The sequence below is a fragment of the Dipodomys merriami genome, unplaced genomic scaffold (assembly GCF_024711535.1).
Source record: "Dipodomys merriami isolate MVZ:Mamm:240054 unplaced genomic scaffold, mDipMer1.0.p SCAF_52, whole genome shotgun sequence".
In the NCBI taxonomy this organism is placed as follows: domain Eukaryota; kingdom Metazoa; phylum Chordata; class Mammalia; order Rodentia; family Heteromyidae; genus Dipodomys; species Dipodomys merriami.
The window spans coordinates 5,897,399-5,921,936 of record NW_027206091.1 but is presented as its reverse complement, the minus strand read 5'-3'; the positions used below and the strand labels follow the sequence as shown (position 1 = coordinate 5,921,936).

The 24,538-nt window shown below is 45.0% G+C and overlaps 1 protein-coding gene across 2 annotated transcripts in view; it reads right to left on the bottom strand.

The window, feature by feature from the left end:
• Nucleotides 1-24,538, bottom strand: part of Garre1 (granule associated Rac and RHOG effector 1) — a 63,563-nt gene that overhangs the window by 12,935 nt on the left and 26,090 nt on the right. For both annotated transcript variants that reach the window (XM_069998579.1, XM_069998578.1), the window contains exons 3-8: nucleotides 11,684-11,893; nucleotides 9,276-9,416; nucleotides 8,957-9,052; nucleotides 8,692-8,853; nucleotides 5,834-5,992; nucleotides 2,218-2,315 (exon numbers count right to left, since the gene is read on the bottom strand). In XM_069998579.1, coding sequence (XP_069854680.1) covers nucleotides 2,218-2,315; nucleotides 5,834-5,992; nucleotides 8,692-8,853; nucleotides 8,957-9,052; nucleotides 9,276-9,416; nucleotides 11,684-11,893 — 866 coding nt within the window. The remainder of the gene's footprint in view (nucleotides 1-2,217; nucleotides 2,316-5,833; nucleotides 5,993-8,691; nucleotides 8,854-8,956; nucleotides 9,053-9,275; nucleotides 9,417-11,683; nucleotides 11,894-24,538) is intronic.

The following is a 24,538-nucleotide window of genomic DNA, read 5'->3' as shown; positions in this document are numbered from 1 at the left end:
AGGATCAAGACTAAGATCTGAGAATCAGGCAAGAATGATCACGAGACTCTTATCTTCAATTAAGTACCAATAAAAGTTGGAAATGGAATTGGCTCAAGTGGCAGACTACCAACTTTGAGTGAAAAATATTAGCGAGAGCTTAGCTGGGTTTGGTCCCCAGCTCTGAAAAAAAAAAAAAAAAACAGAAAATGATGATGATAAAAGAAGACAACTTGTAAGCATTACCTAACTACTACTATGATCCACACAGGCACCAATAGTACCTTTGTGTCCTTACTATCTCTATTTCTTCCTACTTAAGTGATATAATTTTTTTTTTTTTCGGTCAGTTGTGGGCCTGAACTCTGGGCCTGGGCGCTGTCCCTCAGTTCTTCAGCTCAAGGCTAGTGCTCTACCACTTGAGCCACAGCACCACTCCCGGCTTTTTCTGTCTATGTGGTGCTGAGGAATTGAACCCAGGGCCTCATGCATGCAAGGCAAGCACTCTACCACTGAGCCACCTTCCCAGCCCGATACAATATTTTTTTATGGTTAAGTATTCACTCAGATTACCATTTTAAGATTAATATGATCTACTCGAAGACACTGGCTATTACTAAGACTGATTCAGATTCTCATAGTGGAATCTACATGCCCCCTACGAGGACAAGTGGCCAGATGTGGAAGTGCTGAGGTCACACCCTTATTTTAGGCTCTGATATTCCCACTGCCCTCCAATAAGCCTGTGAGACCTACTCTCTACTCAACATCTACCTTGCCTGATTCTGAAGTCTAGCCTAAATTCCTACTATTATAATATTCAGTACCACTGTGGGCAAAATGGCATCATATCGTTTCTTTTGTTCCACTACTGTCTCTTAGCCTTTTCTGCTCAATGCTGGTGCTTTCCACTTGGACCATAGCTCACCTTCTGATTTTTTTTGGTGGTTATTTCAAGGTAAGAGTCTCAAAGACTTTTCTTCCCAGGCTGGCTGAGCTTCAGTCCTCAGATTTCAGCCTTCTGAGTACTAGGATTATAGACATGAGCCACCTGCAGCTGGCTCCTTGCCCTGTTTCTTAACTCATTTGTAGGAGCTATTTTTTTTTCTTATAAACTACAAATTAAAAATAATCTTTTATCTCTTTGAAGTATTACAAATATAATTAAATAGGTAAAAAGGGCTGTTTGTCCCCAGATTTGCAATGATACTGGGTCAAGATAGGAGCTCAAGATTAAAGTCTTACACAAGATCAAGGTCAAGAACACAGCTTTAGAGAAGTAATGGGTGACTGAGAAAAGGTCTACTAAGTTTAAAAACTGGAGGCTGGTGGCGCTGTGGTCAAGGGGTAGAGCACTCGCTGTGAGCTGAAGAGCAGAGGGACAGCACCCAGGCTCAGAGTTCAAGCTCCATGACCAACCAAAAAATAACTAAAAAATAACTAAGATCTTTTAGCGGGGCACCGGTGGCTCACACCTGTAATCCTAGCTACTCAGGAGGCTGAGATCTGAGGATCACGGTTCAAAGCCAGCCTGGACAGGAAAGACTGTGAGACTCCTTTCTCCAATAAACAACTAGAAAACCGGAAGTGGCACTGTAGCTCAAGTGGTAGAATGCTCGCCTTGAGCTGAAGAGCTGAGCCTGAGGGGCAGCGCCCAGGCCCAGAGTTCAAGCCCCACGACCTGACTGACAAAAAACAAACAAACAAGCAAATAAAAAAAAAAAAAACCTGGAGGGCTGGGAAGGTGGCTCAATGGTAGAGCGCTTGCCTTGCATGCATGAGGCCCTGGGTTCAATTCCTCAGCACAAAAGAAAAAAGCCAGAAGTGGCGCTGTGGCTCAAGTGGTAGAGCACTAGCCTTGAGCTGAAGAGCTGAGGGACAGAGGCCAGGCCCAGAGTTCAGGCCCCACGACCGGACAAAAACAAAAACAAAAACAAAAACAAAAAAAAAACCTGGAGGCTGAGTGACAAAGGGAAGATAACACTGCTCATCATGAGTATCAACATGTTACTTACACTGTAGTCAAAGAGTTTCTTTTGTTTCAGAAACCTTGGCTTATTTATCATAGAGCAACAAGCAAGATATGTCATTATACAAAAATGATCATACATATAGAACATGGAGTTAAGGCCTGTTGTGTCAGCTAGCATGTGAGTTTCTGAAAACGTAACAGTCATTTCAAAAGTGTGTAAACTTTCACAGAAATAAGGCTTCTGTTAATGTTAAGAATCAAGTTACCATGTGGATGGGACTTGAACCACAATTCTGGAGCCTTCTAAACTGATCTGGGGGGCGTAGGCTTCTTTATTTTCAATCTGTGCTGTGTCAACTACAACCTAAGAAAGAAACAGAAACAACCATCAGGTTGGGGGTGGGTGGGTAATTCAATGGATTACAATGGTAACCAAAGCAAGAGTTGAGTACTCAATGCTGAGTATTCCTAAGAACCATTTCGTGGCAGGGCATCTACTCTGAGACCAGGAAGATAACAGCTATGTAAAACACATGACTGAAGAAGCTGAACTCTGGTGGCTCCCACCTGTAATCCTAGCTACTCAGGAAGCTGACAGCTGAGGACTGTGGTTCAAAGCCAGCTCAGGCAGGAAAATTCATGTGACTCTTATCTCTAATGAACCACCAAAAAGCCAGAAGTGGAGCTGTGACTCAAGTGGTAGAATGTTGGCCTTGAGCACAAAAACTCAGGGATAGTTAGTGCCCAGGTCCTGGGTTCAAATAAGATGATTTAATCTTGACCTAATCAGAACAACTTCAAGATAAAGTAACCATTCTTCAATGATCTCTTCTTATCTGGAGGTAAGATTTGTTTGCACAGTAATACATTTCAACTCAGGGCCTTGAGCTCACTAGGCAGTGATTTACTCCTTGAACCATACCCCTAGTTTCTTGGAGGTGAGTTTTTTAGTAACCACCTATCTAAGGAGTCTTACAAAGTGATGCCTGTATTTTCTAATAACTAAAAGAATTTCAAGCAGGAAGTGGTGGCACATGCCTCTAATCCCAGCACTCTGAAGGCTGAGGCAGGAGAATCCCAAATTTCAATGCAACCTTGGCTATGGGGCTACCTCTAAACATCAACAACAAAGACTTAAACCCAAACAACAACAATCACTACCACAAAATTATTTCAAGAAAACAATGATAAAAGACTTTAAAAACAAATCTATATTTCAGGAGGGGTCAAGCTGTGCAGAGCTGTTTATCATCATCTCAAATTCCATCTCTAATGGTGTCCATTTCCAATGCTGTAAACAGCTCCTGCAGCTGCTCCCTCGGAAATACTTCCTGTCCAAGAACAGTCTTTGTTGGACCAGACAGGTGTTTCCTCTCTCCTCCTGCCCCCAGAATCCAAATCTAAAGGTCCTTTGTCAGACATATACAAAGATGTCCTGCAATCAGGGGATAAGGGACTAGGAAGTTTCTGGGCTCTGAATAGGAAGGGACCTTTAAAAAAAAAACTTAACCATGTTTCTTAAGCCTACATGTCCTGACTTATTTGTACTTTTTTTTTTTTTTGAAAATATACTACCATGGTTCTCCCAGTCTTGAAGATTATAAAACAATCTTATTATTATTATTATTATTATTATTATTATTATTATTATTATTATTATTATTATTATTATTATTATTTTGTCTGGCATGCGGCTTAAACTGAGGGCCTGGGCACTGTCCCTGAGCTCTTTCACTCAAGGCTAGTGTTCTACCACTTTGCGCCACAGCTCTACTATTGGTTTCCTGATGGTTAATTGGAGATAAGAGCCTCATAGACTTTCCTGCCCAAGTTGGTTTCAAACCCCAATCCTCAGATCTCAGTCTCGTAAGTAGCTAGGATGACAGGCATCAGTCACTAGTGCCTGGCAGTAGTGGATCTTTCATTGGTCATCAGGGAACTTTTAATTTATTACTTCTCTTCGGAGTTTTTTTTTTTTTTTTGGGTCCCATAATGGGGCCTGAACTCTGGGCCTGGGTGCTGTCCCTCAGCTCTTCAGCTCAAGGCTAGCGCTCTACCACTTGAGCCACAGCGTCACTTCTGGCTTTTTTCTTTTTGCTTATGTGGTGCTGAGGAATAGAATCCAGGGCCTCAGGCATGCAAGGCAACTACCACTGAGCCAACTTCCCAGCCCCTTCTCTTCAGAGTTCTATGCTGAGGAAAACAGCTCATCTCTGTGGACTACCTTCCTGAGTGTCTAGGATTATCAGCAAGAGCCACTGACGCTTGGCTGGAGAGACACTTATCTCCAATTAACCATCAAACAATTAGAAATGGAGGTGTGTTAGAGTGGCAACTCTGAGTCAAATAGGTAAGTGAGAGTGAGAGGCCCTGAGTTCAAGCCCCAGTACTGGTACCAAAAGCAAAAACAAAAAACAAAAAAATAACAAAGTATAAAGCAGAAACTAAGGAGTCTTTTTTTTTCCTCCCCAATCTAATTGTGGAATCAAGTGCACAGGGTTATATGGGCCGGTGGTGATACAGAAAACACTAAATAGTGATTCCAGATGCTGATCTCCTGACCCACCTGGCTTGAGCAAAAGGCTTTCCTTTTTGTCTAAAAGATGAGAAGACCAAGCTGGGCGCCGGTGGCTCACGCCTGTAATCCTAGCTACTCAGGAGGCTGAGATCTGAGGATCACGGTTCAAAGCCAGCCCAGGCAGGAAAGTCCGTGAGACTCTTATCTCCAATGAACCACTAGAAAATTGAAAGTGGTGCTGTGGCTCAAGCGGTAGAGCGCTTGCCTTGAGCTGAAGAGCTGAGGGACAGCGTCCAAGCCCCAGGTACCACAAAAAAAGAAAGCAAAAACAGGGCTGGGAAGGTAGCTCAGTGGTAGAGCGCTTGCCTTGCATGCATGAGGCCCTGGGTTCAATTCCTCAGCACCACATAAGCAAAAAGAAAAAAAGCCGGAAGTGGCACTGTGGCTCAAGTGGTAGAGCACTAGCCTTGAGCTGAAGAGCTGAGGGACAGCGGCCAGGCCCAGAGTTCAGGCCCCACGACCGGACCCAAAAAAAAAAAAAGAAAGAAAGAAAGAAAGAAAGAAAGCAAAAACAAACTAAAAAATGAAAGATGAGAAGACCATAGCACTGTGCTTGAGATGATGCTGTCATTTTATTACTAGGAAGGAGATAGACAGAGAGCTGGGGTACAGTGATTGGAGGGGGAATGTTGCTTACAGCAGCAAAGCCAGGGGAGATCTCCTGAAATAGCTGACACAAGATGGATGAGAGGACAAAACCATGTGACCATCAGAGCCAAACTTCCGGTTAAGAGGAGGACCAAGGGCTAATGCCTGAGACAGGAAGTAGTTTGCCAAATCTGGGCAGCTGAAAGACATCCACTATAGTTCAGGAGTCAGGCAAGTTAAAAGATCTCATCTTCAGATGTCAGTCTCTTGAGTAGCTAGGATTTCAGTTAGGAGCCACCAATGCCCAGCTATTCTTTACTTTAAAAAAAAATCTGGTTTACATTCTTTTTTTTTTTTGGTCATTCCTGGGACTTGAACTCTGGGCATGGGCACTGTCCCTGTGTTGAAGTCTTCAGCTCAAGGCGAGTGATCTACGGCTTGAGCCACAGAGCCACTTCCAGTTTTCTAGTGGTTTATTGGAGATAAGAGTCTCACGGACTTTCCTGCCCAGGCTGGCTTTGAACCGTGATTCTCAGATCTCAGCCTCCTGAGTAGTTAGGGTTACAGGCGTGAGCCTCCGGTGCCTGGCCCTAGTCTACATTCTTTAGCACTGAAGAACTCAGAAAATCATTTGGTATTATCACGCATATGCAGCACCACATTGGCTCATGCTTGAGATGTCTCTGTTCTCTCCCTTGCCCATCAGACTCACTCACCAGTCCTGCTTGGCCAAACAGCAGCTGCACAGCCGTCTTGCAGGCACCCCGCCATGTGGATGGGCACACCTGGTTCAGCACTTCCGTGACAGGAAAATCTTCTCTGGCTGTGATTCCATTGTAGCAGCCTGCTTCCTTGATCAGCTGTAACATTGTGTGCTGCAGATGGATGAGAAAAGCATTCATCTCAAGATAAAGACACACAGGATTCTAAAAGCTGTAGAAATGCATGTTATCATCATCTGAGAGAGAAAAACATTTTAAGCATATGCAAATAATGACATTTGAATTCCTTAATTACCATCAGTCAACCCCAGAGAAAATGGCTAAATATGGATAACAAGCTTTAGTATATAAGTATGACTTAAAATATTTTTTTTTATAGATAAGTGTCAACACTATATAGCCCAAGTTGGCCTGGAACTCATGATCCTTCTGCTTTAGCCTCCTATGTGCTAGGATTATAGGCGTGTGCCATCTTGATTTCTATAATAGCATTAACAGCGTTATTTATTATCTCTTGAGCAGAATGGCCAAGAAATCTGGAAATTCTGAATCTTTCTAAATAAAGAATCAAAATCATCCAATAAAAATAAAATACTAGCCAGGTGCTGGTGGCTCACGCCTCCTAGCTACTCAGGAGGCTGAGATCTGAGGATCATGGGTCAAAGCCAGCCTGGGCAGGAAAGTCCATTAAGATTCTTGTCTCCAATAAACCACTCAGAAAACCGGAAGTGGCACTGTGGCTCCAGAGTGCCACCCTTGAGCTGAAGAGCTGAGGGATAGTGCCCAGGCCCAGAGTTTAAGCCCCATGACTGACCAAACAAAACAAAAATCAAACAAATAAACGAACAAAAAACCCATAAAAAAACTAGTCAAATCTTCAACTGTTAAGCTAGGTGCTGGTGGTTCATGTCTGTAATCCTATCTGTTCAGGAGGCTGAGATCTGAGGATCATGGTTAAAAGCCAAACTGGGCAGGAAAGTCTATGAGACTTATTTACAATCAAACACCAAAAAAAGCTGGAAGTAGAGCTGTGGCTCAAGTAGTAGAGTGCTAGCCTTGAGTCAAAAGCTCAGGCATGGGGCTGGGAAGGTGGCTCAGTGGTAGAGCACTTGCCTTGCATGCTTGAGGCCCTGGATTCGATTCCTCAGCACCACATAAGCAAAAAGAAAAAAGCCAAAAGTGGCGTTGCAGCTCAAGTGGTAGAGCGCTAGCCTTGAGCTGAAGAGCTGAGGGACAGTACTCAGGGCCAGAGTTCAGGCTCCACAACAGGACCCAAAAAAAAAAAAAAAAAAAAAAGCTCAGGCATAATGCTCAGGACTAAGTTCATACCCCAGGACCAGCACCAAAACAAAACAAAAACAAAAACCCATCAACTCTTATTTTGGATGATCAAGTAAGTGGTCAGGTACACAGACTCTGGAAATAAGCCTTCATGAGCTCAGTCTCCAGTTCTACAACTTCCTTAGGCTTCTGTTCCCTATCTGGTAAATGGGGGATGGGGTGTAGTTACACCTGATAGGGCAACATTAAATGACATAGTACATGGCATGATGGCTAGCTCCATGCTGAACAAAAAGCTATTAGTATGTATTAATGTAAGATTTCCTCTCCTCTCAATTCTCAAAGTCCAGCAAAAACATTCATACACCGTATTTACAGTGTACTTTCAAATCCTTTAGGTTAAATGTTTGAATAAGATTTTCTCAGCAGGCTGGGAAGGTGGCTCAGTGGTAGAGCGCTTGCCTTGCATGCTCAAGGCCCTGGGTTCGATTCCTCAGCACCACATAAGCAGAAAGAAAAAAGCCGGAAGTGGCACTGTGGCTCAAGTGGTAGAGCGCTAGCCTTGAGCTGAAGAGCTGAGGGACAGCGCCCAGGCCCAGAGTTCAGGCCCCACGACCGGACCCAAAAAAAAAAAAAAAGATTTTCTCAGCAAATATTTCATTGAAAGAATGTCACCACAGTGCTAGGGTTGTGGCTCAGTGGTAGAACACTTGTCTCCCATGTGTGAGGTCCTGGGTTCAAACCCTAACACCACAAAAACAAGTTGCTGGTGTGTCATCTTTAGATATCACTATATTGAGAAGGATCACAGGTTCCTTCTTTAACATCTTGTGTGTGTGTGTGTGTGTGTGTGTGTGAGAGAGAGAGAGAGAGAGTGAGAGGAAGAGAGAGAGAGAGAGAGAGAGAGAGAGAGAGAGAGAGAGAGAGAGAGAGAGAGAGAGAGAGAGAGAGAGAGAGAGAATGAGAACAACAGAGAAACAGAGAGAATATTGGGGCTTGAATTCAGAGCCTGGGCATGGCTCCTGAGCTTTTGTGCTAAAGGTTAGCACTCTACCACTGAGCCATAGCTCAGTCGTTTTCTGGTGGTTAACTGGAGATAAGAGATGCAGGGATTTTCCTGCTTGGGCTGGTTTTGAACTGCAAACCTCAGATCTTGGCCTCCTGAGTTGCTAGGATTATAGGCATGAGCCATTGGTACCTGGCCAAGACAAGACCTCCTATTTTTGTTGGGTTTTTTTTGGTAGGTTGTAGGGCTTGAACTATGGGCCTGGGCACTGTCTCTGAGCTCTTCAGCTCACGGCTACCGCTGCTCTACCACTTGAGCCACAGCGCCACTTCCAGTTTTCTGAGTGGTTTATTGGAGATAAGAGTCTCATGGACTTTTCCTGCTTGGGCTGGCTTTGAACTGCGATCCTCAGATCTCAGCCTCCTGAGTAAGATTACAGGTGTGAGCCACCAGTGCCCGGCCTGACCTGACCTCCTGTTTTTAATTCTACACTCTTCACAAGCCCTTAGATTCCCCCTGAGAACTCCAAGTTTATGCCCATTACTGGAAGTGCATGGAAAACTACCGTCTTCAGTTTCAGATTGTCGGCCGCTGATTCGTTAAAGGAGACGCCCTTCAGGAAGTGTGGTCCTATCTGCACGGGGACAGTGGGAAGCTCACACTGCATTGGCTGAGGGGGAGTCTGTCTCCGGCCTGTCTGTTGGGCTTCCACCTCGCTGCAGCAGCCCTGAAGAAGGGGTAAGAGAGGAGGAGGTGAGCCACGGTTGGCCCACACATGCCTGGCCAATCACCTCCCACAGCTCCCAGCACTACCTGACAGAAAAACATACCTGCAAACTTGCCTCAATTGCCTTTGGGTTCAGGTGGAAGCCAGCTTTCATTGCGTATTCACAGTGGCCTAAACTTTCCAGAGCTATTTTATATGCCTGCAAAGCAAGTGTTTTCAAGAATCAAGATTAGACACAGCTGGTTAGAATAAGATAAAGTCCAACCAAAACGGGAATTAAATTTTTCTACAGTTATTAAAAGACTTGAGGCCAATAAGTAACTACTTTATTAGTTTTTCCAACTGGCCCAATACCACAACTTGAATTCTCTCCTTCTGTTATATCACTTTCTATCTATATGCTAGGTTTAAAAAGACTTTACCTGCAAAGCGCTGTCGATTTTTATGTTCAGTTCCTTCAGCTGGTGTTCCGGAATAGCTGCACTCTGGGAACAAAAGAGCTGCTGGACTTCAATTCCTGCCAGGCGGCCATCACAGCCTCTTTCTCTCAGTCTAGATGTCGCCTGTGACATAAACAGTGGCTAATAGGTAAAGAAGAATACTACAGGTACCAGCAAAATTAAGAGTAACAACAGCCAGTGGTTCATACCTATCTATAATACTAGCTAGTCAGGAGGATGAGGCTAAGGATCATGGTTCATGGTTCAAGGACAGCTTAAGTAAGAGTTTTGTGAGACTCATCTCTGAACCACCAAAAAGCTGGATGTAGAGCGATGACTCAAGTGGTAGAGTGCTAGCTTGAACAAAAGGAGTTCAAAGGCAGCACTGATATTAAGAACAAAACAAAAAACAAACCAAAGCAGGGCACTTGTGACTCTCACCTGTAATCCTAGCTACTCAAGGCTGAGATCTGATGATTGCAGTTCAAAGCCAGCCTGGGCTGAAAAGTCCCCTTTTATCTCCAATTAATCACTCAAACCAGAAGTGGAGCTGTGGCTCAGAGTAGTAGAGCACTAACCTTAAGTAAAAGAACGGTACTCAGGCCCCGAGTTCAAGCCCCACAACTGACAACAACAACAACAAACCTCCATACAACTGTCTATGTTCACTGAGCTTTCATGCTAATGTGGATATGGCTGAGGATGGGGGGAGGAGGGGGCTGCCACCTCAATGTCTACCAAACTGTCCAGTTGGCCTACCTACCTAGCTGCCTGGCTGGTTGAGCACTTCTCTCCCCTTGCTCCCTGGCCAGCTACACCCTATCTTTCCTAACTCAGGTGTCAGCCTTCTCCTGATCCTTCTTTTCAGAGAGGCTTTCTTGTACCACACCCATGCACAAATAGGGCCTTTTCTTTGGGATCTGTACATCTCCACCACACTCTGAGAACCGTTTTTCTTTTTTTTTTGTTTTTGTTTTTTTTTTTTGGGTCAGGTCGTGGGGCCTGAAGTCTGGGCCTGGGCGCTGTCCCTCAGCTCTTCAGCTTAAGGCTAGCACTCTATCACTTGAGCCACAGTGCCACTTCCAGCTTTTTTCTTTTTGCTTTTGTGGTGCTGAGGAATCGAACCCAGGGCCTCAGGCATGCAAGGCAAGCGCTCTACCACTGAGCCACCTTCCCAGCCCCTGAGAACCATTTTTCTAAGCTTTCTTCCAGCAAGCTGTGGCACAGGTTGGCATCTTGGTGTTTGGCACAGGCCTGGCACAAAGCAGGCATTTACTGAAACACTGTCGCCTGAAGGGGTTTCAACCTTAAGTTTTCTTTCTTTTTTATCTTTTGACTGGTACTAAGGCTTGAATTTGGGGCCTGGGCACTCTCCCTTAGCTTTTTCCCCTCAAGGATGGTACTCTACCATTTGAGTCAAAACTCTACTTCCCACTTTTGGGTGTTTTAACTGGAAATAAAAACCTCAGGGAAGATGGGTGCTGGTGGATCATACCTGTAATCCTAGCTACTCAGGTGGTTGAGATTTGAGGATAGCAGTTCGAAGCCAGCCAGGGCAGGAAAGGCCTTGAGGCTCTCATCTCCAATTAACCAACAGGAAAAGCTGGAAATGGTGCTGTGATTCAAGTGGTTGAGCGCTATCCTTGAGCAAAATGCTCAGAGACAATGCCCAGACCCAGAGTTCAAACCCCAGGATTGGCAAAACACAAAACCAAACCAAACCAAACCTCAGGGATTTGTCTGCTCGCCTAACTTCAAACCATAATCTTCATATTTTAGCCTCCTGAGTAGCTGGAATTACAGGTGTGAATCATTGGCACTTGGCTCACATTTAGGTTTCTAAGGAAAATGGCTCTTTGAAAACCAAGAAGCAGCCGGGCGCTGGTGGCTCACGCCTGTAATCCTAGCTACTCAGGAGGCTGAGATCTGACGATCACGGTTCAAAGCCAGCCCGGGCAGGAGAGACCGTGAGACTCCTATCTCCAATAAACCACCAGAAAACCAGAAGTGCCGCTGTAGCTCAAGTGGTAGAGCGCTCGCCTTGAGCTGAAGAGCTGAGGGACAGCGCCCAGGCCCGGAGTTCAAGCCCCATGACCGACAAAAAAAAAAAAAAAAAGAAAAAGAAAACCAAGAAGCAAAGGCCCCCTTTAGCCTCTCATTTGATTTGTTTTTGTTTTTTGTTCTGGGGCTTGAGCTCTGGGCCTGGCACTGTCCCTGAGCTCTCCAGCATAAGGCTAGCACTCAACCACTGAAGTGGACCCTGAGATGGGGCCCAAGCTGGTATGATTCATTTTGAGCCTTGCCTTTGTTTTAGGGATTTTAGACTTGATGGGCCTAGTTCCCAGAATGAAAAAAATGCATCTGGTCCCAATCTCTCAAAGCCCAGTTACCTCAGCAGCCCCCCGCCAGGATCGCACAGCTTCTTCCAGTTCGGGAGTGTGGCCCATGCCAGACAAGTTGCTACCACTGCTACTGTTCTTTTTCTCTGGCACAACCACCTCAGCAAAACAAGAGTGAGCTACAGGCTGGACCTTCTGCAATGCGTGAGTTAAAAACTGGAAATGAACTTGCACCACTGTCAAGAAACATCGTCCCAGCACCTGCAAGAACAAGAGAGGAGGATTTCAGGTTGCAGATTGCTAATGGGTTTCCACAAAAAAAAATTTTTCTTTTCTTTCTTTTACCTCCTCCCTCCCTCCCTTTTTTGGACACTGTCCCTTAGTTTTGTTTTGTCTTTTTGGTTGGCTGTGGGGCCTGAACTCGGCCTGGGCACTGTCCCTGAGCTTCTTTTGCTCAAGGCAAGCACTCTATCACTTGAACCACAGCACCACTTTCTGCTTTTTCTGCTTATGTGGTGCTGAGGAATAGAACCCAGGGCCTCATGCATGCAAGGCAAGCACTCTACCACTGAGCCACCTTCCCAGCCCCCTTAGCTTTTTTTGTTTGTTTGTTTTTGCCAAGGCTGGTGCTCTACCACTTGAACCACATACACCTTCACTTCCAGCTTTGTTGGTGGTTTATTGGATATATGAGTCTCATACACTTTCCTGCTTCTCTAGCTACAAATTCTGACCTATCAACAATTTCAGAATGGTGAAGTCAGACATTAGCAGGATCTTTCATTCTTGTTTGGGCCTAGATGCCTGGTGCCTTGAAATAAAAAATTTCAACCCAACAGCAAACTCTCAGGAATATGAGTTTCCCAACTTCCCACCTCACACCCACATTTCTGCTCTCCACAGCCCTCATCTTCATCTGAACTTTGACTCACACCAACCCTGGGTTGTCCTTGAGCTTATGCTGAACCAGAAAAATCCATAATCCACATGGTGTTCAACAGGCAAAGTAAAAGGCATATGACGAAAAATCTGCAAAGGTTGGTTAGGCAACATTCCATTGAAAATGGAATCCAAAGATGCTGGTTATTTTAGTGTTAAAATAGTTATTAACATAGCTGTTATGTCATATTTCTGGTCCTACAAACCAAAGCTGACAAACCAGTCTTCTGTGAGTCAACAAAACATAGTAGATAACTCCATTCATCTGTATAATAAAAGCCTACTAATCTGATACAGATGAGTAGTTGGTTGGCTAAAAGTCCAAGAAGGAAATTCTCTGGTATGTTTTATTTTTTTCTTCTTTTTTGCCAGTACTAGGACTTAAACTCAGCTAGTATTTTACCACTTTAGCCATGGATGCCTCAAGCTTTTTTGCTGGTTATTTTGTTGTTGTTTTTGGGCTGGTCCTAGGGCTTGAACTCAGGAGCATTTCTGCTCAAGGCTAGTATTCTTGGGTCACAGCTTGGGCCACAGCTCCACTTCCTTGCTGGTTATTTTGGAAATGGAGTCTCTGGGACTTTTCTGATCATACTGGCTTCAAATGGTGATCCTGGGTTCGAGTCCTCAGTACCATATAAACGGAAATGGCTGGATGTAGTTCTGTGGTTCAAGTGGTAGAGTGCTAGCCTTGAGCAAAAAGAAGCTCAAAGACAGGCCCAGGCCCTGAGTTCAAGCCCCAGGACTGGCAAAAAAAAAAAAAAAAAAAGTACAAACAGTGATTCTCCAGAGATCAGCCTCCTGAGTACTGGGATTACAAGTACCATATTAATGCACAATGTAAACATATAATTATAGTATATCCATACAGACACACTAAAATACTACCTATGATAAACTAGGCTCCAGTGAGTTATTCCTGTAATCCTAGCTACTCAGGAGGCTGAGATCTGAAGGTCGTGGTTCAAAGCCAGCCTGGGCAAGTAAGTCCGTGAGACTCTTATCTCCAATTAACCACCTGAAAACCAGAAGTGGTGCTGTAGCTCAAATGGTAGAGCACTAGCTTTGAAGAGATCAGGGATAGTGCTGTGGCCCAGAGTTCAAGCCCCACGACCAATGTCTCACTTCCCCTTATCCCCAAAAAAAGAGACAGGAAAAGAACAGTGAACATCTATCATCACAGGCTGAACACCCACAGAAACATTCTGAGTTTCCACTCTCACCTCCCCCAGAGCTCTTCCCCATCAACGGTCTGGGTTCTTTGGGCAAGGTGAGGGACACAGAGGCAGCAGACCTAGGCATCTTGAGACATAAATGACAGCATCTATTTAGAGTGCAATATAATGGCAGCCAGCTTTAATTGGTTATGCCTGGTTTATGCTCAAGATTTCTTATGCCCAGGGAACAACCCTAAGGGGTTATCATCATTTTACAGAGAGTAAGGCACACAGAAAGGTATGAAATTATCCAAGGGCCTATGCCGCTGGCCAGTATGCCCTACTACCTGTACATGAACAATCAGACGCAGCTAAATGCAGCTAGCACAGACCAGACACACAACTGAACCCCAACTTTCACTGGTTTGGTGGAGGGGAGGAGAGGAGTTGGTTCCTCAGGGATACAGCTCTTTTTTCCCCTCCCTTTCCCCCTCCCCGAGCGATATGGCAGGCTGTGGGAAAAGGGGAGGAAGGGAGGGACAGTGAGGATGGCGGGCACACATTTGCTCTGGGGTCATATGCTCACACTTCTGACCAATAAAAAAGAATCACTCGTTCTTGCAACAAATATATCACCTAATGTAATACCTAATATGAACAAAGCACAAAGCCTGAGGATGGTGCCAGAAGAGAAGGAATAAGGCCCTAAACTCACAAGGATAACATTAGAAAACGTTTTCTAATGTTACTCCCTAACAAGGGAAGACATTACAAAGGTCTTAACAGATATGTGAGGTCAGAACTGGCTTTGAAGGCCCATGGGAGAGTCCCGAATAGGACTCTTCTGACAAGACTGGTCAGGACCACCCTCCTACTGCTGCCTCAGCAGAAGGACTGGGTTGGGAGAGGGTCTCTGTTTAGGGGATGCAGCTGCAGGAATTAGTGGTGGAAGGCATAGTTTGAAGAGGTGTTGTCCCTATGTTGTCTCTAACAATGATTATATGTTTGACCCCAGGTGAGTCATTTAAGCTTCTCTACTATAAATAAGAAACGATGATGATAGGAAGTCAGATATCATGTCCCTCCCTACTTCTTCCCACGATGTGTAGAGCATCACCCCAAATTAACTGTGACAAAAACATACGCTGTAAATAATTGCAAGCCAATCACACCAGTGGCTACTCTGGATCTCTAGAAATAGTAGCTTAGCCTTCAGCAGAACAAAGCTAAGGGATGGTGTTCAGGTTCTGAGTGGAAGCCCCAGTACTGGATTAAAAAACAACCAACCAAACAACCCTCCTTTTTACATAACAGATGAATAAATACCACCTCCTAGAGAGGACAAGGCACCCAAGTCAACTTATCTCCCCAAACATCTGATGAGTTTCCATTCAAATACAGTTTCCAAGTTCGTTGTTCTGCTCAATTTCATCAACAGTTCCCCCACTTTACTGTCCCCTTCCCATAGAACACTCATTCCTGAACAATTTAGAAGTCTGGAGTGACTGAATGGAAGCTGATCAACATTGGCTACTTTTATTAGAAATTCCAAAGCCAGGGACTGGGAAGGTGGCTCAGTGGTAGAGCACTTGCCTTGCATGCATGAGGCCCTGGGTTTGATTCCTCAGCACCACTTAAGCAAAAGAAAAAAAAGCCAGAAGTGGCACTGTGGCTCAAGTGGTAGAGCACTAGCCTTGAGCTGAAGAGCTGAGGAACAGCGGCCAGGCCCAGAGTTCAGGCCCCATGACCGGACCCCCCCCCCCCAAAAAAAAAAAAAAAAAAAGAAAAGAAAAGAAATTCCAAAGCCATTCTGTCATTACTTCAATACACCTTACATACATTTGGGTCCAAGTGTCCCCAGACTTGTCCTTCATGAGGCTTCTTTTTTCCTTCTGATTCCAAAATTATGACATAATGACCCAGCCAGCAGACCAAAATATGAGACAAACATCTCAATGTGTCTTCAGAGACACAAAGACTACAATAGACCATGCTTGGATTGTGGAAAGTGCCTTAAAGATTAATACTTAAAAAACAAAACAAAACAAAAAAAAACAAGATTATTATTGCAACTAAAGAACTAACAACAAGGGGGCTGGGAAGGTGGCTCAGTGGTAGAGTGCTTGCCTTGCATGCATGAGGTCCTGGGTTCTACTCCTCAGCACCACATAAGCAGAAAAAGCTGGAAGTGGCGCTGTGGCTCAAGTGGTAGAGCGCCTGCCTTGAGCTGAAGAGCACAGGGACAGTGCCCAGGCCGAGTTCAGGCCCCACCAACAACAACAAAAAAGAACTAACAACAAAACCAAAGTCTTGGGAATGGGGTTTGTTAGTAAAATGCTTGCCTCCTACCAACATGCAAGGCCCTAGGTTTAATCACCAGCCCAGCAAATAAAAAATGGACAAAAGAGCTACAGAACCCTCTTTGCAGTCAGCATTAATTTAGAGCATAAAGAAGCCGCTTGATGTGTGGAAGAACTAGGGAAGGAAGCAATGCCAGCACATGCCAAAGCTGCCAGAGTCAACACCAAATGCTGGCAACTCAAACAAAACTACAGTCCTATGGACTGGGGGCCTGGGGGCTGTCCCTTAGCTTTTTCCACTCAAGGCTAACGTACTACCACTTGAGATACCTCAACTTCTGGCTTTTTGCTGGGAGATAAGAGTCTCATGGATTTTTTTTCTCCCCTAGGCTGGCTTTGAATTGAGATCCTCAGAGATCTCAGCCTCCAGAGTTGCTAAGATTAAGCAACTCAGGTGGGGGCCACCAGTGCCCAGTGTGAATGGTTTTTTTTTTTTTTTCCTTTGGCCAGTCCTGGGGCTTGAACTTAGGGCCTGGGCACTGTCCCATAGCTTCTTCTGCTCGAGGTTGGCACTCTACCACTTGAGCCACAGCACCACTTTTGTTTTTTTCTATGTGGTACTGAGGAATGGAACCCAGAGCTTCATGCATGCTAGGCAAGCACTCTAACATTAAGCTCTATTCCCAGCCCAATGCTATGTATATTTTATAATAAAAACATTTAAATGGTCCCAGCTGTTGCCTCTGAAACCATTCCATTCCAAGCTACTAACATCTCTTACTTAGATTATTGACCTTGCTTCTACTCAGAACCAGGTTATCTATACCTAACAAGAAAACTCCCAACACAACAGTGATTTACTTTTTTCCTAACATAAATCCACAGGTAGGCAGTCCAGAGCTAGAAGGGAAATTGCTGGGCATCTCAGGGAACCTAGTTCCCTTCTTTCTGCTTGGGGTTTTCACACAAGGCCTTGGTTTCTTCATAGTTCTAAGGGCCTAAATGACTTTCAGTTACCTGTCTGCATTGTAGATGTAGAAAATTGGGGGAAAGCATCTATGAAAATATTACAATGAAATACCCTTAGCTTACAAATGTATGCAAATTTAATAATAAAGAGTTGAGATGGGTAGCACACCTTTAATCCTTAGCTACTCAGCAGGCTAAGATCTCAGAATTGTGTTTCAAAGCCAATCTGGATAGGAAAGTCCATGAGTCTCTTTTCTCCAATTAACTACCTGAAAAGCTGGAAATGGCATTGTGGCTCCAAGTGGCAGAACACTAGCTTTGAGATAGATAGATAGCTCAGAGATAGTGACCAGGCCCTGAGGTCAAGCCCCGAGAAGGGCACACACAGAAAAAAAGTTAGGCCTCACGATCATCCTTGTAATCCTAGCTACTTAGGAGGCTGAGTTCTGAGGATCAAGGCTCAAAGCCAGCCCAGGTAGAAAAGTCTATGAGACTCTTTTTTTATGTCGGTCATAGGGCTTGAACATCTAGGCTAGGCGCTGTCCCTGCACTCTTCAGCTCAAGGCAAGCGCTTTACCGCTTGAGCCACAGCGCCATTTCCGGTTTTCTAGTGGTTTATTGGAGATAAGAGTCTCCTGCCTGAGCTGGCTTTGAACTGCGATCCTCAGATCTCAGCCTCCTGAGTAGCTAGGATTACAGGTGTGAGCCACCGGCGCCCAGCTCTCAGTGAGACTTTTTTTTTTTTAATTTAATTTAATTTTATTTGTGAACATACTGTACAGAGGAGTTACAATTACATGGGCAGGATCAGTGAGACTCTTATCACCAATAAACTACCAAAAAACCAGAAATAGAGGTGTGGGTCAAGTGGTAAGTAATCAGCCTTGAGAAAAAAAACTAAGGGACTGCACCTATATACCCCTGAGTTCAAACCCCAGTTATTAGCATACACAAAAAATAATAATTAAAAAAAGCCACAACTGAGTTGGGGTGGCTCATGCCTATAATCCTACCTACTCTGGAGGCTGAGATCTAAGGATAACTATTCAAAGCCAGCCTGGGCAGGAAAGTCCAGGAGACTTTTTTTTTTTTTTTGTCGGTCGTGGGGCTTGAACTCTGGGCCTGGGCACTGTCCTTCAGCTCTTCAGCTCAAGGCGAGCGCTCTACCACTTGAGCTATAGCGCCACTTCCGGTTTTCTGGTGGTTTATTGGAGATAGGAGTCTCACGGTCTTTCCTGCCCCGGCTGGCTTTGAACCGCGATCCTCAGATCTCAGCCTCCTGAGTAGCTAGGATTACAGGCGTGAGCCACCAGCGCCCGGCTCCAGGAGACTTTTATCTACAATTAACAACCAGAAAACTGGAAGTGATACTGTGGCTCAAAATGGTAGAGTGCCGGGCTGTGAAGGTGGCTCAGTGGTAGAGCACTTGCCTTGCATGCCTGAGCCCCTGGGTTCAATTCCTCAGCACCACATAAGCAAAAAGAAAAAAGCCGGAAGTGGCGCTGTGGCTCAAGTGGTAGAGTGCTAGCCTTGAACTGAAGAGCTGAGGGAGAGTGCCCACACCCAGAGTTCAGGCCCCATGACTGGACCCAAAAAAAAAAAGTTAGAGTGCCAGCCTTGAGTGAAAAAGCTCAGGGACAGCACCCAAGGTCCTAAATTCAAGCAAGACGGGGGGGGGTTGAGGGGGGGAGAGGAAGAGGAAAGAGAGAGGGAGAGGGGAGAGGGGAGAGGAGAGAGAAGAGAGAAGAGAGAGAGAGAGAACACTGAGGGAAGATAAGGAAGCATGCCTTTCCTTATAAAGAGACTTCCCAGAAGTCTTCAACCAATACTTCAAGTTACAACTTCATGAATAAGATCTAATTGCAGTGACTGCCCCCACTGTAAGGGAGAGATGTGTAAACCTTATCCCAGGCACAATATGCCTGAAAAACAAAATCAAGAGTTTCTTACTCAAAAAGAAGGGGAGTCTGGACCCCTGGAGCCCACTAAGAGCACATCTTTACTCTGGCCAATACTGCCAGGGTTCCATGCTCCACCCCGCCCTCATCCAGGTCAGGTCCTTTTACCAGGCCCCTTTGGCTGGGTGAACTAGGTGAGCAGGGTGGGAAAGAGGAGCAGCTGGAAGCTGCACAGGAACGATCAGCCTTCAGGCTATTTTCCATCCGCATCACCACATTCAGTACCTCCTGCCATAGTCTGTTTATTTAGGTCTCTGTCTACTAGGCCCCAGTACTTCCATTAGCCTCACTCACCTTGGCAAGCAGGCCACTATTTTATTGAGGAAGGGGGGCTGGTGTGGCTGGAGGGGAAGAGCCATATGGGACATGATCAAGAGGGATCCTAGAGTGAGCAAGGGATCTCCCAGGTGTCAAAGAACACCTGGCTAATTCCTGTTGCTGACTCTGAACATTTCATTAGCTTGAGGGGCAGAAAGCCTGGTGTCATGGAAGGATGGCTCTGCCAACTAAACCCTCTACAAGTAAGAATGGAGAGGTAACAAACACTAACCTCTGTTGGTGCTGGATCCAGAAGGGTTTATTTGCTTATTTAATTATCAACTTGTCTAACATTTGTGGTGCTGGGGAAGTGCACTGCCACTGAGCTCCATCTCCAGCCCTTTCCTGGCAAATGTTTACAGATGATCAGATTCCTGGTTTGTAACTGGGGGGACAGGGGTTGGGGTGGGGTTGTGTTCCAGGGCTGCCTACAGGCCACTTCTTTAGTCCTGTGAAATTGTAGATGGACAGTCAACCATAAAAATTCACTCAAAAAGCCAGCTCTCCCCGAAATGATACTATGTGACTTCTTTTATTTCTGTTCCCTTTTCATATGCCCACCAAATCTTTTTCCTTTCAATTCACTTAAGCTTTTATTTTATTTTTATTTATTTTTTTGTCGGTCATGGGGCTTGAACTCTGGGCCTGGGCGCTGTCCCTCAGCTCTTCAGCTCAAGGAAAGCGCTCTACTACTTGAGCTACAGTGCCACTTCCGGTTTTCTAGTGGTTTATTGGAGATAGGAGTCTCACGGTCTTTCCTGCCCGGGCTGGCTTTGAACCGAGATTCTCAGATCTCAGCCTCCTGAGTAGCTAGGATTACAGGCATGAGCCACTTAAGCCCGGCTTAAGCTTTTTTTTAAAAAGCAACTGTGCAATTATATCCCGTCATTCATTCACTAAGCACCAAAATTAGGAACACTTGGAAAGTCCTTGAGATTCCACCACAAGAGAGGAAGCTGGGTGTGGTGCTATCAGTCTGTAATCCAAACTACAAATGAAACCTTTAATAGGTAGACCGCGGTCCACTTGTCTCAGACATGAAGTGAGACTATTTAAAAAATAACCATTGTAGGGCTGGGAAGGTGGCTCAGTGGTAGAGCGCTTGCCTTGCATGCATCAGGCCCTGGGTTCGATTCCTCAGCACCACATAAGCAAAAAGAAAAAAAAAGCCGGAAGTGGCGCTGTGGCTCAAGTGGTAGAGCGCTAGCCTTGAGCTGAAGAGCTGAGGGACAGCGCCCAGGCCCAGAGTTCAGGCCCCATGACCGTACCCAAAAAATAAAAAAAATAAAAAAATAACCATTGTAATAAGGAGCTGGAGGCATTGCTCAGCAGGAAAACTCTTACCTAACAAGCATAATACCCTGAGTTCAAGCCCTAGTGCTATCAGAAAAAGAAAAAAGAGAGAAGTACTATGCTGTGGTTGTTACACCAGAAGACATGATCATCTGTCTCAATTATCTGAAATGGTCAATGTGACCTGAATGGGCAAGGCCCAATTCCTACTTCAAGTAATTCTCCAGCAACTGTTCATAAAACAATTTTATTCTCTATTGTTGAGAGTTGTCACTAAATTCATCATGGTTGACAAAATGATATTTCTAATTGTATCATCTCCTTCTCCCTCTTTTTCTCTCTCCCTCATCTCTTTTGCCAGTCCTGGGGCTTGAACTCAGGGCCTGGGCTCTCTCCTGAGCCTCTCTGTGCTCAGGGCTAAGTGCTCTATCACTTGCACCACAGCACCACTTCTGGAGAATCTCATAGTCACACCAATGGCTTATGGCCTGTAATCCTAGCTACTCAGGAGGCTGAGATTGCTGAGATCTGATGTGGTTGGAAACGAGACAAGGCAGGAAAGTCCATGAGACATCTCAATAACTACTCAGAAAAAGCTGGAAGTGGCGCTGTGGCTCAAGTGATAGAACGTTAGTTAGACTTGAGCAGAGAGAGGCTGTGGAACAAGGCCCAGGCCCTGAGTTCAAGCCCCAGGACCAGCAAACAAACAAACAAAAAGCGTTTCACAGACTTTACTACTTGGGTTGGCTTTGAACTGCAATCCTCAGATCTCAGCCTCCTGAGTAGCTGGGATTACAGACATGAGCCACCGGTACCCGACTTGTATCATCTCTCATCTCATACACATGTAAGTATGAGGCCAGTGGTGACACCTGTAATCCTAGCTACTCAGGAAGATGATAACCAAGGAGTACTGTTTAGAACCAACCAAGGCAGACAAATCCAAGAGATTCTTATATCCAATTAACTAGCAAAAAGCCAGAAGTGAAGCTGTGGCTGAAGTAGTAGAGCACCAACCTCTAGCAAAAAAAGGTAAGTGAATCTGAGCCTTTGAGTTCAAGCTCTAGTATAGGCACTAGAAAAAAAAAAAAAAAAAAAGAAAGAAAAAAAGCATGGTATCTATTGAGTTGTTTTCTTCATCCATTAGGGCTATTTGGTTACCCTGAAAAGTAGAGTACATTAGAAAAGCAGGAACTTGGTTAATTCCCTATTTTTCTCCTTTTAATTAGCCATCTCCAGAATAATGAATTGGCTGGACATGCATGTCTTGACAAATCAAAGGTCCAGCCTCTCCACAGCAGCTTCCACCCACACCAAATAGCTAGTAAATCTTGTTTGTTATATATAACGCAAGTTTATAGTCATCCAAATTCCAATTGCTTAATTAATTATAACTTTTTTTTTTTTTTGGGTCCAGTCATGGGGCCTGAACTCTGGGCCTGGGTGCTGTCCCTCAGCTCTTCAGCTCAAGGCTAGCACTCTACCACTTTGAGCCACAATGCTACTTCCGGCTTTTTTCTTTTTACTTATGTGGTGCTGAGGAATGGAACCCAGGGCCTCGCATGCAAGGCAAGCACTCTACCACTGAGCCACCTTCCCAGCCCCCAATTATAACTTTTTAAGGCTAAAATCTGCAAGCAGTTTAGATAATAGCATATTTGCCACAGTAAAATATAAATAATGTCAGAGGTAAGCACTGGTAGCTTGCATCTATAATCCTACCCACATAGGAGGCTGACACCTGAGGATAACGATTCAAAGTCAGCTGGTACAGAAAATTACACAAAACTCCATCAGTAATAAACCAGCAAAAGGCCAGGCTGGAACCTGGCTCAAGTGATGGGATGACAGCAGCGAGCAAGAAAGCCAGGCAAAGCCGGGCGCCGGTGGCTCACACCTGTAATCCTAGCTACTCAGGAGGCTGAGATCTGAGGATCTCTGTTCAAAGCCAGCCTGGACAGGAAAGTTCGTGAGACTCTTTTTTTTTATTTTTTATTTTTTTTTTGGCGGTCGTGGGGCTTGAACTCTGGGCCTGGGCACTGTCCTTCAGCTCTTCAGCTCAAGGCGAGCGCTCTACCACTTGAGCTACAGCACCACTTCTGGTTTTCTGGTGGTTTATTGGAGATAGGAGTCTCACAGTCTTTCTTGCCCGGGCTGGCTTTGAACCGTGATCCTCAGATCTCAGCCTCCTGAGTAGCCAGGATTACAGACGTGAGCCACCAGTGCCCGGCTCCTCGTGAGACTCTTTTTTTTTTTTTTTTGGGTCTGGTCGTGGGGCCTGAACTCTGGGCCTGGGCACTGTCCCTCAGCTCTTCAGCTCAAGGCTAGCGCTCTACCACATGAGTCACAGCGCCACTTCTGGCTTTTTTCTTTTTGCGTATGTGGTGCTGAGGAATCAAATTCAGGGCCTGATGCATGCAAGGCAAGCGCTCTACCACTGAGCCACCTTCCCAGCCCTCGTGAGACTCTTATCTCCAATAAACCGCTAGAAAACCGGAAGTGGTGCTGTGGCTCAAGTGGTAGAGGGCTCACCTTGTGCTGGAGAGCACAAGGACAGCGCCCAAGCCCAGAGTTCAAGCCCCACGACAAAAAAAAAAAAAAAAAAAAGAAAGCCAGGCAAAGTGTGAGGCCCTCAGTTCAAGCTCTAGTACTGGCACCAAAAAAAGAGGCAGGATTGGGGATGTGCTTCAGTGGTAGCAGATTTGCCTAGCACGCATAATACCCAGGGTACCATCTTCAACATGAAAGAAAAAAAAAAGTCAGAGTGACCAGAAATGACCAACTGTGGGCTAGGAAAGTGGCTCAGTGGATAGAGTGCTTGCCTTGCATGCATGAGGCTCTGGGTTCGATTCCTCAGCACCACACAAGCAGAAAAAGCTGGAAGTGGTGCTGTGGCTCAAGTGGTAGAGTGCTAGCCTTGAGCTGAAGAGCTAAGGGACAGTGCCCAGGCCCAGAGTTCAGGCACCATGACTGGCAAAAAAAAAAAAAAAAGAAAAAAGAAATGACCAACTGTGAAAATCAGATTTTTTTTTTTTGTTTGGTGTGTGCGCGTGTACACTCATGCATACACGCATGCATGCATGCATGCCCCTACTGACAGTGATCCTTAGATCTTATCCACCTAAGTAGCTAGGATTACAGGTGTGAGCCACTGTGCCCAGCTATGTAAGTTTTTTTTTTTTGCTTTTTGCTTTTGGTCTGTCATAGGGCTTGAATCCAGGCCTGGGTGCTTTCCCTGAGCTCTTTTGTTCAAGGCTAGAACTCTACCACTTTGAACCACCAAACCACTTCCAGTTTTCTGGTGGTTAACTGGAGGTAAGTATCTCAGGGACTTCCCTGCCTGGGCTGGCTTTGAACTGGTATCCTCAGATCTCAGCCTCCTGAGTAGCTAGGTTTATAGGTGTGAGCCACCTGGCTACATAAGTTAGGACAGCAGCAGCAATTTAGATTTTCATTTGGCATATATAGCTAGGAAATATTTACTCCAAAGTCTGTTATGGAAGATCTACTTACTAGTCAAAACAAGGAGGGAATAACAATGAATTTCACTTTTGGGCCAAAAGGGGGTGGGGAGAACAGTATACACAGTTAATTCTATTAAGGTTAATGAAAAATCACATTTTGAAACAAACTTCTAATATTTTCTGGCACATTTGTATCCAAAATATATGGCAATATACCTGAATTAAAGGCTCATAGCAAGTTATTTCAAACATTCATGGGGCCTGCGTAATCATACAGTCCACAAAAGACATGTGTGAGTGGATCGATGTGAATGCCAACATTCAACTGAGAAAAAGAGTTAAATGGCTACCTATGATACTTAGAAAGCCAATAAAAATGCTAGAGAAGCCAGGCACTGGTGGCTCATGTCTGTAATTACTTTAATTACTTCTAGTTACACAGGACGCTAAGATATGGTTTGAAGCCACCCAGGTTAGGAAAGTCCTTGAGACGCTAATCTCTAATTAACCA